Below are 15,780 nucleotides of genomic sequence, written 5' to 3'. Positions count from 1 at the left end.
ACCACTTCCTCCACCACTACGATGCAATAAGGATGCAAAAAAATTCACATTTTAAAGTGAAATCTCGCTTCAACGCATAATAGATCCACTAGGATGATTCACCATCACCTGGCTTGTTTGCTCTCAGTCTATCCTCAGCACAGTGCCACCGTTGTGTCCCACATCTTATAGTAATACAGCAGCTTGAAGCTATTAAGCACATAACCCATAGCAACATGTTAGCATCAGCTCAGTGCTTTTTGTAACGTGCTATAGGCACTAGCCGCTCTTTTCTATCTGACGGCCACTAATGCTATTCATGCCCTGCTGAGCAGCATGGAAGTGGTAAGCCTAATGCCATTCTGTATGTCTAGCGCCAGCTGACTGTGATATTAGTTTAGCGCTAATGCTATTCAGTGTGAATAGGCTAGTGTCCGCCTGGCTGTCTAATATTAGTATGGGAGGAGGGAGGGTGGGGGTGAGGGGGGGTGGAGGAGGAGAAGGAGAAGGAGGCCTTTTACTCTCCTCTGAACAGCTTTAATTTGAATCTGCTGGAATGAAACCGCCAGAGCATGGGGGAGTCAGATTGCATTGTGATATCCATATATTACTGGATGGGACTGCAACAGGACTGTGCGTCAGCCAAGGGACCGTGTGTGTGTGTCTATGTGTTGGTCTTTTTAAAAGTATTATGTGCCTGTGTACAGTATATGCACATCAATTGACCTTCGGTGTTCTTCGCCTACTCTCATCCCGCTGTCGACTGCTCCCTGTTTTGTTCCCTCTCTTGTTTTTTTCACTCTCCTCTGGTTACATTTCCTATTTTTCATCCATTCATCCATACATACGTCTGGACATTCACATATCTACCCCTTCTCCTCCCTCCAACTCTTTCTTCTCCTCTCCAGTGTATCAAACACATAACCACCCTGCTGCTCCAGAACCAGCCGAACCTCCAGCAACCTGCGCTCAAACTGATGGCGGAGAGTGGTGACGAGGAGCTGCTGCAGCTGACTCTTGATCAGATCAACAGCATGACGGCGGTAAGTGTCATAACAGTCGTCAACTTAGATGGACACTGAAGTTTGTTGTCATTCATACTGTCACTTCATATATTTATAGTTTTCAAAATAATTTAGTGGGTCTTAAAACTTTCCAGAGCCACAAGTGATGTCTTCAGCTACTTTATCTTGTTTAACCAACTACACAAACACCCAAAAGTTTTCACTTTTCATTAAAAAAAACTACATAAAGAACAGCAAAGAGCAATAAATCCTTACATTTAAGGTGTTGGAATTTTAAAGGTTTTGACATTTTTGTCTGATAAACAGCCCAAAAGCCAAAAGAGAAGAAGAGTAATGAAGGACCGCCAAGAGGAGCAAAAAATTATTAATCCTCTTTTACTGCTACAAAACAACATTTAAATAACCCAGTGCTCATCCTCTTGCTAACTGTCCTCTACTTTTGGAAAAACCACTATCAGATAGGAGAGTAATCGTTTTAAGGCTGTGTGGGCCGCTCTCCACTTTTCCTGATCAGATAAGCAGTTGTCACAAAGTGGGCCTCTCAGGCCGAGCAGACCCTCTCTTTGTTCCTAGATCAGATAAGAGAAAGCCTCACTATTACACATATATATACCAGTGACAGAGACCCTATTAAATGAAACATTAAAGGTCCTATATTGGTACACCTGAGCAGCACGCTGCTTTTATCGCACAGAGAAAAGAGAGCAGGACTGGTATGGGGGGGAGGCTGGCTGTTGAAGATAGTGAGAGAAAATATATGTGATTTAGATGTGGGAAGAGAAAATCAAATGGAGGAGGGTTGGGAGAGAAAGAGAGGAATGATGAGATGGGGAATCACAAAGACGGGGCAAATGTATAAAAATGTAGAAGTGACCATGACTGAGGTAGAGAGGACAGAGCAGGGAGCACAGCCTGTGACTCAGGAGGAGGGGGGGGGGCAGAGGGAGACAGAAAAGATAAACGAGTTAGAGAGTTAGAGACGGGTTATATGAATAGAGTACGACAGGTAGTGTGTCACACTGCTTTGAGAAATAATCTTGCTTCTGCCACCTAAGAGCTGAATGAGCAGGGACGTGTTCAGAGCAACACAGAACAGCATTCGTCTGCAGATAACATCAAAAGAGCTGGAGAGAAATCGTCTTACATCTAATACATCTGATAATGTGTTGGCTTGGACTCAGTGTGGAGCTGTACGCGTGTGGCTGCTATACGGGTGTGTATTTGTCTGCATGTGCATTCCTACAAGTGTGTGAGTTTCTTTTTTTTTGCCTGTGTGGGAGTCTGTTTGCCAAGGTGTGTTTTATGTCTGCCATATTTTGCTATTAATGTGTTTTTCAGTAGTTTTTCTGATTGCGTGAGAATATTTACAAGAAGCTTTGACAACACGGAGGTTCAACTATTTCTTTACCTACTCATCAATCCCAGTCACTCAGCTCTGGAGAACCAATCCAGTAGCAGCTCTGTCTTTATCTCCAGTTTTAAATTTAAAAAACACATGCACACATCACACTGCTCCCAACTCATCACAGTCATTTATATGTAAGGGAATATGAGGTGAGGGGATTGCTGGTTCAGCAGTTTGCAGAGACTGAATGAATGTACCTGCCACTTGGTCTGACAGTGGGTGAGTTTTATCAGTGCATCCACACGCTGGGTTTGGCATCTCATCCTCCACCCCAGCATCATGACATGCATGTGAGTGGACTGTAGTGTGTGGTGTTCACAACACTGACAAAATTACACTAACACTATTTGGCTCTCAAGGCAAGTGTGTCTGGGTTACTCTGGGTAGTTGACATGCATCGCTGTGAGCAGTTTTCAAAAGACCTATTTCTTTGGCACCAAGTGGTTTGTTTGTGTAACCAGGAAAAATATGTTGTTGTTGTTTAAAAAAAAAGAAAGAAAATCAAGTTACTTTATAAAAAAAGTTTATATTTCTTTTTTTTTCTATTTATTTATTAGCACATGAAAGATGAGAGTAAGAGAAAGAGTAGAACAACAACAAAAAAAACATACAATGTATACAGTAGATATAGAAAATGTGCTGGAGAAACAAAAAAACCCTAAGGGCTTGTCAAGTGCTCCTCCTTAGTTACGTATATACAGTTACGTATATACAGTATATATTAAATGTATATAAAATGTACATGATTTAGTAATTCAGCCCTTTATTATCAAGCAGGTCACAGTGCTGCCTTAAGCCTTGTGTTTCACACATTTTTCACCACTGCGAACAAATTCATGCTGATGGAGGAGGACGACACTCAGAGGCTTCTTATCAGATCTACAAATAGCCTGCACTTGTCTGCAGCTCGCCATTAGCAGATCCATAGATCTTATCCAGGGAGGATCAGAAGGACCGATTTAGTTGAGCTTGGTCGATGAGAAATTCAGTCAGCGTACTGAGGAAGCTTAACCGTTAATTGACTATTGTTATTATTCAAACCTTAAAGCGTTTCATTGAGGTTTCCTCTTTTGTCACAGTTTGTTTCACTCCAACATACCGGAAGAAATTAATTCATCACAGAAAACTATGGGAAGGATTTAAATGCCACTCATTTCATTTACCTGCCTTTGAATGTCTACGTTAACCGGCCTGAGGCTAATTTTGGCCACAGTGCACCAGAAATTTATCAACTCAGGCGTTCTTGATTAAGTACATGAAAGCAGTGTGCCAATCTGAGTGACTGACAGGTCTTATCTGCAAGCGCTGCCCCACTGGTCGGTGTGTTCCCTGGCACTTTGCTGTGTATCTGATATCACAGACCAGTGTTCACATTATTTCACTCAGAATCAACACTTTTTTTTTTACATAGAATCGATGCCCCTGAGATTATGATTTAGGAAAAAAAACCTGATTAATTTTGAAGATTAGTTTTTAATTAAACTTGTTTTACAGAAAACTAGTTGACGCTGAAGTAAATGAAAAAATAAAGTAGTGTGTGAGATGTTTATTTTTCTTCACATTTACTGCGTCTTCCTTTGATGTGAAAGGTTAATGGGTACGCTCAGCTCGGTTTAAAGAGGCCTCTGTGGGCGTTGGAGAAGTGAAGGAGGGAGGAAAGGCAGAAAGAGGTACTGTAGGAGCAGTGTTGAAAGATAAACAAAAGGAGCAGGTAATGCAGGAGAGTTTGGTTAATGTTAATGATGCAGGGAACATACAGTGCTGGTTTTTCACTTCTTCTTAACTTGAAGCAGTGTCTTTCCTCAAAGTCACCTGCTCCCATCTTTTCTTCTTTTTCCTCTCTGCTCCTCCTAGTGAAGATGTATGAGCTGCGAAGGAGCAGAGGGGAGCAGTGGAGCAGGGAGCCAGGGGTTAACACCAGCCTGAGTAATGGGAGACAGAGATAAGGGGCAGATAAGAGCTGTCCTGCCAATATGAATGAGCTGTCAGTGCACCATGCAGCATATATAGATCCTGCTGCATGCAAGCGCAAACACACATGCATAAACAGCCTCTGTAAATGCTAAATAACCTCTAACATGAGCTCGAACTGGTGGAAAACTCCCTTTCTGGTAGATTTTAGCTGACTCATTTCAAAATTTGAACAAGTAACATCTATTTATTGTATAATATGTAACTATTAATAATAATTAAACCCTCTGTACGGAGCTTTTAACTGGATATGCAAAAGTCTCTGGTTTCTGCTGATGTGCCTCTGTTACTGTACCTACAACAGCAAATGAGCCCATCAGTGTGAAGATACGCTACTTCTAAGTAGTCTAATTCTATACCTCTGGAAGGCATGGTCGGGTCGGACCACTGGCGAAACGATATGAATAGATACATTATGCTGCGGAAGAAAAAAAAAAAAAAAAAAGCAAGTCCCGTCTTCTTTCCGACGTTTCCAAAACAAATCTACACGCGCCGGCCAGACACGTCTTCATGACATTGGGAAATGCAGTCTTCATTCCGCCGCTTTCGTCCACAGGGGCCGCCAAAATCAACACTAAATCAGTGTTGTCCGTACAGGGGCTTTAATATAAAATTAGAAAAACAATACAATGAAATTATAGCTGAAGTTACAGGGTATCAACACATGGCTAAGTGGTAAACCATTAACTGTTCAATAATTTTCTGACTCAGCCACACCAAAAAGTGCAGAGGACAACTACTTGTATGAGAGTCGTGTGTGTGTGTATGTAACATACACAACAAGCATGATTTAAGACTGTGGCTAAAGCTGCACACCTCAGCCAAAAAGTCAGCATTCTCAGCAACTGATGATCCACGCAGCAGACGTGGCAATAAAGACACAGCATTGCTTTTGTATCGCTGAGCGGAGCTAGTTTGTAATTGTATTAGTATCTGTAGACAACAAAAGCCTTTTAGGATGAAGGCTAATACTAACTAATAATCATATTGGATAAAGTTGCCAATGTGTAAATATCCAAAAATCCAATAAAGCTCAGAACAGAGCTGCCAATATTATCCAGGCTAGAATCAAAGACAGTGAGGAAATACAAGGCAGTGGATATGCCTGTCCTTTCAATGCTAATATAGCTTTTTCTTTTGCTCCTGTCCTCTGGAAAAGTAAAAAAAAAACAAAAAACAAAGACACCATTTCCTCCTCCACACACCTTCTAATATATCTGTTCCCATCTTTGCTGTTGCTCCGACATGCAGGGAGAGCCGCAGCTTATCTAGACAATGTGTTGTTACATTTGCTGAGCTATGATTCAATAACTGGTGTTATGGATCAGTTGGTTCATTAATCAACTGCTCCACCTTTCTCATATTCCCTGTCACTTTTAGCATTTATCACTTGTTTTTTTTTTATTTATTTGCATGCATGTCTCCGTGTGTGTGTGTGTAATTAGGTTAAAAACCACTCCAAGGCCTCAACGAAACACAAACACCTCGTCTATCTGCCCGCTGGAGTGAAGACAACAGGCTTGCGGGTTGTGTGTGCGGTTGTGTGTGTGTGTGCGTTGATTGAGTGATTATGTGTCTAATTGCTTGTTTAAGTGGGCTTGTTTACAGCTTTGGTGCCATATTGGACCTGTTAATCTCGCCGTGTTTGCCTTCAACTCAAGAGCGTTGATCCCTGATTTGCTCACTGTGTGGATGCGTACTTGTGTTTGCTTGTGTGCGTCACAGCCCACTTTTATTTTTATTTTTTGGCTTCACGGCCTCTTCTACTGTCACTTTCAATCACGTCGCGCTGTAAGCAAGGACTGTTTGGTGTTGTGTGTGTGTGTGTGTGTGTATGTGTATGTGAGAGTGTGCGCACACAGTTTGTTGCACCACTCCAGCCTAGGGACAGTTAGGATGGAGAGATGGGGAGAAAAAGAGCCTGAGGAGAGAAAAGGATGAGAGAAGGAGGAATGGAGATAGTTGTGTGTTGTCTGGCATTCCAAAGAAGCTTTATGATTTAAATGATAAAAGAAGGCTTGGCCATGCATTATGTATTAGGCATTGTACGTGCACGGTAATTCCAATTAAGCTCTCAGCCGGGTTTAGCTCAAGGAGAGAGGGGAGGGGGGAGAGAGACATATACAGGAAATGAGAGATGTGCAGAGCAAGGATAGAAAACAAGGGTGTGAAAAATTGACCAGACCAATCATGCGACGTTTAGAGGCCACTGGAAACACGCAGGAAACACAACCTTGGCCGTCTTTCACAGGACGAGACGGCAAGAAAGAAAGAGACAATAACAAGTACGAGAGGGGGGTGGACATCTTATGGTCTCAGTTTGATGTGTCAGTTCTCTTGTCACGCTGAGCGTTTGTGCATTTACTCGCAGTGCACGGCGGCCGCACGCGCACACACACCTACACAGAAGAAGCCTCTTGTTTTCGCTTCACCGACGTCAGACAAGGTGTTGCTTGAACCTTTAGAGAAGACTTTTAACCTGCCACACACACACACACACAAACACACACCCCTGCGCATATAAATACGTACACCCCAGGACAGGTTTTCAAGGCCTCCCAGCTGCGTGGACCTTTGAGAGAGAAAGGAGGGCATGATGAATGTATTCCCTCCTCAATCAAATGCTATTTGTGCTGAACTGTTTGTAAAGGCGAGGCCTGACAGACCGCTGAGGGAAATTCAAAAAGTCAAGAGTGAGGAGAGGAGGAGCGGCGGAGGAGGGAGGAATCACAGGTGGATGAAGAAGACGGTGTGGATGGAAACACAGCTTTGTGGTTAACTGTGAAGTAGAAGTCGGAGGATCGAGTCGTAACCGCCGTTTTACGTGATAGAAAGTGATGTCGTAGCAAAAGATTTACACCGCCGGAGTCTCCCTGAACGGCACACTACAATTACTCCAGATCCACAAATCAAAGTGGTAACTGTCATTGACTCCCATTAGGAAACACAAAATCACAACACGCCTCAAAAAGCAACGCGGCCTTGAGTGAGTACAGGCTGCGTTCGAGTGCAGTAGATAACAGGACCATCTCCTTTTCTGTGGTAGCCAGTCATTGCTCATCCTGGACCACACTTAGCAGTTTTTACAGCACTTCAGCTGTAAATGTCTCAAATAACTAGAAGATAAATTGTTAGTCGGTAGATTAGCATTACGACTTGAATGGGGGTGCTAAGTTGCTAGCCGGGCTCCTGTAAAACTACAAACTATTGATTTTACAATTCAGTTTTGCATTTTGCAAACAATGGATATGAAAGTGGTGTTGACCTTCTTGTCTAACACTCTGAAAATAAATGTGTGTGTATGTCCTTCAAAATTCAGAATAGTTTTTTTCAATTGAATGATTTTAAGCAAGCCATAATTAGAATTTGAAATTAGAAATAGGCCTAACAATGATATAAGATCATATCGAGTTGATTGTAAGTATTGAATTATCACCTCCAACATCCGTGCTTTTATGGAGTTTGATGATATTAAGAAGTGTAAATTAGTTATTAGATTAATGAGTTTTGTCCTTGAGTAACTACATCTCTCAGCAGTGCAGTGAAAATTCCTTATCAATGTCTTTAACTTCACTTAAGAATAATCCTTAATATCCTTAAGAAGGATAAGATTTTAGATTCAAAATATATGTATATGTATAGGTATCTGTCATCTCAACTTCATTACACTCAGCTCTATATCGTAGCCTGCATACCGCAAGCAGGTGTTAAAGGTGGATGAACAGCAGTGCGAAATGTGACAGAGCTGTTCATGCTGTAAAAAGGACATATAGTTATCTGCTGCTCTCTGATATCGAGATTCCCCTCCATCCTTCCATCTCTGCCTCTCTCTTGACATCTATTTACAGCTCCACTGTCAATCTGACTGACTCCAGACTCAAATCTGCTGTCTCTCTTGACACCGTCAAACAGTAATAGCCCGGGAGGTGCGCGCGTGTGTTCCTGTGCGCGCGTGTGTGTTTACAATACGTGCGTCGTGATCCTCTCCTGAAATTGGACCCGGAACACAGCGAGAAGCCTGGATTCTCGTCCTCTGTAAAAGAATCTGTACGCATCTCACGCTGCCCAAACTCACCGCAAGTGATAATTTATGCATGTTTGTTGATACTTTCTAAACCCGTCTCCTCTGCAGCCCTGCAGGTGTGATATCTGAAACATCCTCGGCGGTTGCACCTGCTCTTCCCCTCCCTGGTGGTTAGCGACACAACTCAGTCAGAGTGTCACAAATATGTTCAGCGTCTAACTTTTGGACGACACCTGGTAGAGCTATATAGGGTTCATGTGTGCGCCACGAAGAGCAATGTGTATTGTGTAGGTGTGAACTCTCATCACAGGCACATTGTGAGTCATTTGCATGCGTACATGATTATTTGTATAAACCTTGATTACATTAAAGCAGATAACAGCGGCACGGCCGTTTCGGCTAATGCTGTGTTCAAGGCAGGCTTTTGAAACCGTAAGTTACAGCTTCAAGTCACAACTACGACTTGGTAGCGTCCCGTAGTGTTTTTACCGTCCTGTTGTCTGTGAAAGTTCCCTATAACAGCCACTCGTAACTTCCGACCCGTGAACTCGTACCAGATCGAACTGGTATGACTTCACAGGAAGGAAAAACACAAAGTACGAGTTTCCTTGAACGCACCATGAGTTAGCAGCCCCCGCCCTTGTCAGGTCCTCGTGCTACGTCACCACATCACGCGCATCCTTGGCTGCACACACAGCCCTTCATGCCGTTCTCTCCCTCATTGGATAACACTTGTATCCCACAAGGAAATTTCTCCTCGGTTACAGCAGAGCAGAGTGACGGAGAGACTCGTGTTTAGGCTGAAATACTTCATGTAAGTGATTGCTGACGGAAAATAGGACTATTTAGGACTTATATTAACAAAAACATTCCACTGATATCTGCTTTAACAGCCTCCGAAGGCAAAGTATAATGCTAATTTAATGCATGTTGGATTCTAGCTGTCGCATCAGGCTCTGGGGGCACCAGTGTCAGTCTGTTAGTCCACAATGTGAATCTAGCTTAAACATTTAACAATCTATCTATCTTTTTATGTGGGCTTGTTATGCCTTTATTTGATGCAATGTGAGAGAGAGAGAGAGAGAGAGAGAGGGAGACGACAGGCAGCAAAGGGCTGCGAGTCAGATTAACTCCTGGGCTGCTGCAGTTGGGACTGAGCTCATGTGGTACTGTGGGGGGCCAAGTTTTAGTTGTTTGTTTTTAACGGAAGCTGTTGAATTGATTAGCATTAAAAAGTGAATTGACTTTTCACTTATTGAATTTATCCAATACTTTTTAAAACCTGAAGAAGAACAGAATTCCCATCAACTACAGCTGTATTTATATTTAGTGCTAATTAGCACATGCTGACACACTAAACCAGCATGTTCAATAAGATACTGTAGAGCATTATGCCTACTAAACACCAGCAAGACAAGACTGTCATTGTGAGCAAGTTAGTTTGTTGATAATAGCATTCAACTCAAAACACCACGGTGCCTGACACCAACCTCTGAACATCAGTCCAACAGCTGAGTGGGTCGATTTCAAACAAAACACAGGAATATCTGAAAGTTTTTGGAACACCACACGCAAGTAAACAGTGTAATGATTGATTTACAACTTTGTATTACAGTACTGGTTGTACCTGCACAACATTACAGCTGCACTGACTTAATGTCCAGATAAATGGGTTTAATATTATCTGCATTGACTGTTAGCTTGTTTATAGCGGGTCTAGAGATCTAACAGCTTGCTTTTTTGTCTGACTGCTGCATGCAGTGTTATCACAGCTGGTAGGGGTGATAGCCAATAGATAAATTGTTTTATTATATTATATCAGGGAAATCTACATTAATTGTTCTTTTACCTGTCAAGTTTGATATCATCTGTGTGACATTAAGCTTGAAAATAGGTCAGTGTTCACTGCAGCTCCAATGCAGCACATTTGTTCGGTGTCTCTGTTGGGGCTCCAAAATCAAAAGTTTGAAGCTGAAGCTGCTAAGTTGTTTTGAAGTGCCTCTCCTTGGTTCTGGTGCGCATTCAGTCCTTGGAAACATTTGGTGCATTTAAAAATGTATGTATCTGATGCTTTCAGTGCTTGTCTCTCTCTCCGCTCTCTGGCCCGCTCCCTCTGTCTTTCCCCATCATACATTTTCCACACCCCTAAGCCCTCTCGTCTCCTTTGCCTGTCTTTCCCTTAATTCTCATTATAACTGGATGACCTCCTCATCCACGTCTGTCTCCAGATTGAGAAATTCTCTGTCTGTCTCCTCGATGCAGCCCCCCCCCCTCCTCCCTCCGCTGGCTTGTCATGACTCATCTGGTTCCCGTCTCTCAGTGTAAGAGAGAGATTAAATCATTAGTCATGCATGGCATACTGTATCTCTTTAAGTGTTATATGTCACCCCTCTGTCCTCTTTTCTTCCTGTACCAGAGCTGCCATGAACTCGTATTTAAAGGGTGAATACGCAGTCACATCCAGAACGTTTTGTCAGAAACTATGGATCTTGGGACAAAGTGATGAATGGTCTTTGTCGGATCTGTTTGCGTTAGTTATAAGTCACAGTTATTTTATCTGCCAAATGCAATAAGTCCACATGTGGACAGTGTCATTGTCAATGACAACATCTGAATGTCTCTCAACTCTTGTGTGAGATATTCAGATCCACTAATATCCGTCATCACAGAGTGGAGTGATCCTTTGGAAAGGGTTTTATGTTTTTTTTTAAGGATGGATTGTCCTTGGAGCAGAGAAAAATGCAGCGAGGCCGAAGCAGAGATGAGAGATTTTAGAGGTGAAGGATAGGAATTCATCTGGCTCTGTTTTCCCTTCTCCCTACTACAGAAGAGAAGACATGAGCTCCACATTTATAATTGATCTGTGTCAGCTCCAGAAATACCCCAAAAGGGACACACACACACACACACACACACACACACACACACACATACATAATACGTGTATCGTTGAGTAAGTGCAGGCTTAATAATAGAGACAGCAAACAGGTGCGAGTGAGCAGAGGATGTTGGGCTGAGTCAACGAGAGAGGCAGAATGACGGCCTTTCAACCCCAGCACTCAGCCTTGCTTCTCCGTGGCCTGTAAACCACTCACCGCAGCCCCACCGGCGTTTAGCGGTTTGAATTTGCATCAACTTCATTGATGTAAAGAGGCGGAGGGTGGGATAAAAAATATTACGTAAAGGTTTGTTTACGGCTGTGCGAACCTGTGTTTATCGTTTTGTGAACGCAGCCTCCCAAAGCTGAAAATAACAGCAGAAAAAGAGGACAAAGGCGGTGGGAAGGGCAGCGGCCAGCGGGTCAGCACATCTTTAACCTAACTCTCTGACCTCATCGGGTTTCTTCAAGCGTGTAACACTGTAATTACACAGACTGGAAGTAGTGTCCCAGCAGGAGGCAGCTACAGTAACTGTTGTTGTGTTTAGAGGAGACTGGAGCTGCTGACTGATGTGCTGGTTACCAAGCAGAGACCGGCCGCACGTTTGCCAAAGTTGCGCCTGTTTTTTTCTTGGCACATGCTCGTCGCTTCAGGATGAGCTCGGATCAAAAGTCAGTTTCTCCTGACTCTGCTGCCACATGTGTGTTTACACTTTCTCTCTCTCTCTTCCCTTTCCGCTCCAGGAGACGGCCTCTTCCTGCGATGCTGAGCTCCTCTCGTTGCTCCTGGACGCCCGGCTCCTGGTGGGCTGCGTCTCCTCGGCCGTCTACCCGCTGCTCAGCTCCCACATGCTGTCCCACCAGCAGGAGCGGGGCTGGGACGTGGAGAAAGCCGCCGCCGAGCTGCTGGCGGCCGGCCACAGGCCCGAGGCCGGCTCCCTGCTGCTGGCTCATCGCGGAGCCCACCAGGCTCAGTTCACCTTCAACTCTGCCTTGGCCGTTCTCAAGAAGTGGCTGTGAGCGGTGGGAGCATGAGGGGGAGAGGAAGGCGGGGAGGCAGTTTGGACGACAGCCACGGACCACGGTGATAAAGGAGCTTTAGGGAAGGAGAGCGGGAAGGTGTTGAGAGAGCAGCAGAATTAGATTGGATTGAGATCTGAAGAAACTAGCATGAAGGCAGAACTGAAGCGATCTCCGGCTGTACCTCTGCATTTTGTTCTGTAATTGGGTTTCCGGTTCATCAACTGAAGACGCGTCAGCACCAGCTGCAGTGTCTCCCTTTAAGGTATAAGTGCGGGTACCTTTTAATAGTGAAACATCTGCTTCATTAGAAACACACACAGACACACACACGTTAATAGATCCACGAACCTCTGCTGTCTCTCATTCACGAATGCATGTTCAGACTGAGGGCTCAGATCAGAAAACGCACTGACTGCTTTGCGTTTATTTTTGTGTGTTTATATGTGTGTGTGCAGCGCGCGCCATCCTTTTGTGTGATAAAGTAATTGAGCAGTAGCCGGGAAGCAGTGGGTGGAAATTAGCCTATTGTTCCGTGACAGGTTTGCCTCTTTGACATCCCATCGTTAAACACCCTGCCTCTGCTCCATTGTTTTCCCCCTAATAATGTCTAATTAATTCCTTCTAAACAAATTATCCCCGCAGCTGCCCCGCGCCCTGTGTGTGTGGGCATGTGTGTGTGTGTAGATGCACAAATTCTCTATACGAGCGCCGACGCCCCAGCGATATCATGTAGAGTTAATGATGATGAGAACTAAAGGCATGTGTGTGTGCTCACGCATGCAGCGATGATGTTGTCAGCGTGGTGTGTTTCACTTTTTAAAGTACAGGTTTCATTTTCTCCCACCTCTCAGAGCTGAAATAAAGACAAATCTAATGACATGAGAATGAGTCCCGTTCTCTTTTTTATTGTATTGAATCTATTTCTCTCATAATTGTGTTGCTGAGCGGATAACATTCAAGCCCATCCAAACTTTTCAAAAGATGTCTCAGTGTTTGTTGTGTAAGATTTATATATACGTATATTTATCGTTGACCTGGTGAGCATTTTACAGAGATTACTTTTTTTTTTTTAATGAATGGGTTTTATAAAGATTCGAGTCCCATCTCGTAATGAATGCACTCAAAACATTTGCATTGTAATTACAGCATTTTCACGTTGTTCCAAGATAATTACAGCCCTCTGCCCGATGTGTATTTTTACTCACTCTCCCGATGTACTTTTTGTTTTATTACACAATCATTTCAAAGCAGTTTAGTAAAGTGTTTTCACTGGTCAACAACCAACTGCTTTCACCTCAATATCTGCTGCCACCAAAAGTATTTGGTATTTGTTTTTTTCTGTTGTTCCCGACCCAACCATGTTTTTAAGAAATTTGTGTCAAAGGAACGATTTGGAAAAAGAAATCCATGTGTGTAATTTATCTCATTTGTCAAAGCATTAGAAAAAGTAAACCTGTCCTATCAAAGAGGAACATTACTATAATGAACAGTACACAAGAATACACAGTTTGGATGTTAATTAGGCAACATGAAAAATATCAGCTTTTTCCTTCTGAGATTTTCAGAAAATCTTTGCAGATTTTTATTATTTTTTTATTTTTTACATTTTTTATTCAATTTAGTTACTAGAGAGGAAGAGGAACCAATAAATGCCATCGCCGCATGACAGGCCCTGAGAAAACACTGTATTTTCTCTCCTAGCTCTATTGGCGCCTGCATGAGCTGATTGTGATAAAGTGTTTGCAAAGTGCAAGTTATCAGTGCTGCGTTCACGTCTGCAATGTGCTTTAGTTAATTATCCAGATGCAGCTTGTTGAAGACTAGCTGTAACTGTACTTGATGGCGACCGTATGGAATTGTGGCACCAATGGCTTCAAGGCCCATTTGAATCTGTTCAGGCAGTAATAAGCAGATCATGTTTCCATATTTGCTTGTTAACTTTCTTCTGCTGCACTTAATCCCTTAATTATGGAATAAACATAATGGTTTCTGCATGGATTTTTTTTTTTAAACAAAGGGACTTCTTCTGCCACCCCCAAAGACAAAATACAAGGAAATTTCTTCAAATTTCTTCTATTTATTATGTTTTGTTTGAGCACCCAAGTGGTATCTGCCTGCCTAACCCTCTGTCATTTGCAATACATTTAGGCAAGCCAAAATAAGAATATATATTATTTCTACATTGTGAAATATTCACCAGTAATTCACTTTGGCAGGCAACATTTTAAACAGCTGCCAGAGTGGAGTAGCTCGTATCCCTGACAGGCCAGAAATTGAATAAAGGGGCTGTGGCTCTGAGGTATTTACCCTGACAGCAATATTGCTGTGTTTCAAGCCCATTCATAAGGGATGGGTGTAGGGGGTGGGTGGTGGAGCTATATATCAAACAAGGGAGTAATGAATCTCCCCACCTGTTGAGGGGATAGGGGGAAATGAGACAATGCTCGTGTCAGTGATAGGTCACAAGAAAATACAGCTAGACACAAAGCTATCAGATGGCTGCTTTTTGCAGGCCTGGCTGTGAAAAGGAAGTGCCAACAACATTATACTATAAGGTGAAATAATACTGAAGAGATTAATGGGTCTATTTCACAGCCTACACTCATGGCTCTGTCATTCATGCTGCTCTTGCAGTGTCAGACTGATAGCTGAAAAGATGAGTGTGATTTCCAGACGTGAAAGTACACTTTCGTTCATTTCCTTGTGTCAGAGACAAGTTCTATCGAGCCTGCTGCAAGAATTCAATCAGTCAGGTTTGTTCACATACCCTTGAGCTACAGCATTAGTCCACTTTTTGTCCTGGCCAGCATGAAATCAACTCATTGTGCTCAACTAACACGATTACATGAGACCCTGTTGTAATCAGTCCTCAAGTGGTAAATCCTGCAGTCATTAGGTTGATCAAATCAGCGCCACTAGGCACACACACACACACACCATTTGGGTTTCTGCTCTGCAGCAATCTCAGGTAGTGTATCTGAGACTATGTTTGAACAAACTTGGGTTAATGTTCAGCCAAAGCTACTTGCCGTCAAGGAATTATCCAAAGACACTGAGAAGAGCCATTAAAGTAGCTTAGAAGAAAGAAAATATCATCCAGAAATCTGGATGAGGGAGGCTGGTAGAACATTAAAACAACTTCAAGTGCACATATTGATAAACAGAGAGATTAGAATATGTAGAAAAAAGAAGGGGGAAAAAAGCAGGGGGACGAGGGAGGGCGAGGACCAAGTGGATTAGCACTGCGGTGTTTTCACTAGCGAGGTGTTTTGACCTGTCTTGATTAGCAGCGTTGATCCCCATAAACCCCAGGGAGCATTCTTGTGCTTGTTTGCTTAAAACACACACACACTTGCAATACCAAGCAGCTTCTCAGTGGCCATCCACACAGCCGCTGCATGCTAATTCTCAGCAGCAGATCTAATCTTTTTTTTTTTTTAGCAAAGTAAACACTTAAATGTGAAAAGTTTTGACA

At 43.0% G+C, this 15,780-nt stretch overlaps 1 protein-coding gene across 2 annotated transcripts in view; it reads left to right on the top strand.

Annotated features, from left to right (window-relative positions):
- The window catches only part of nbas (NBAS subunit of NRZ tethering complex), a 148,198-nt gene extending 135,023 nt beyond the window's left edge, over positions 1-13,175 (top strand). For both annotated transcript variants that reach the window (XM_085770806.1, XM_085770807.1), the window contains exons 52-53: positions 888-1,022; positions 12,027-13,175. In XM_085770806.1, coding sequence (XP_085626932.1) covers positions 888-1,022; positions 12,027-12,302 — 411 coding nt within the window. In that variant the 3' untranslated portion in view covers positions 12,303-13,175. The remainder of the gene's footprint in view (positions 1-887; positions 1,023-12,026) is intronic.
- The last annotated feature ends 2,605 nt before the right edge of the window (positions 13,176-15,780 follow it).

Source organism: Trachurus japonicus, chromosome 24 (assembly GCF_045865225.1).
Source record: "Trachurus japonicus isolate A0001 chromosome 24, Traja_1.0".
Taxonomy (NCBI): Eukaryota; Metazoa; Chordata; class Actinopteri; order Carangiformes; family Carangidae; genus Trachurus; species Trachurus japonicus.
Note: the sequence above shows the minus strand (reverse complement) of the source record. Positions and strands in the feature narration are given on the sequence as shown.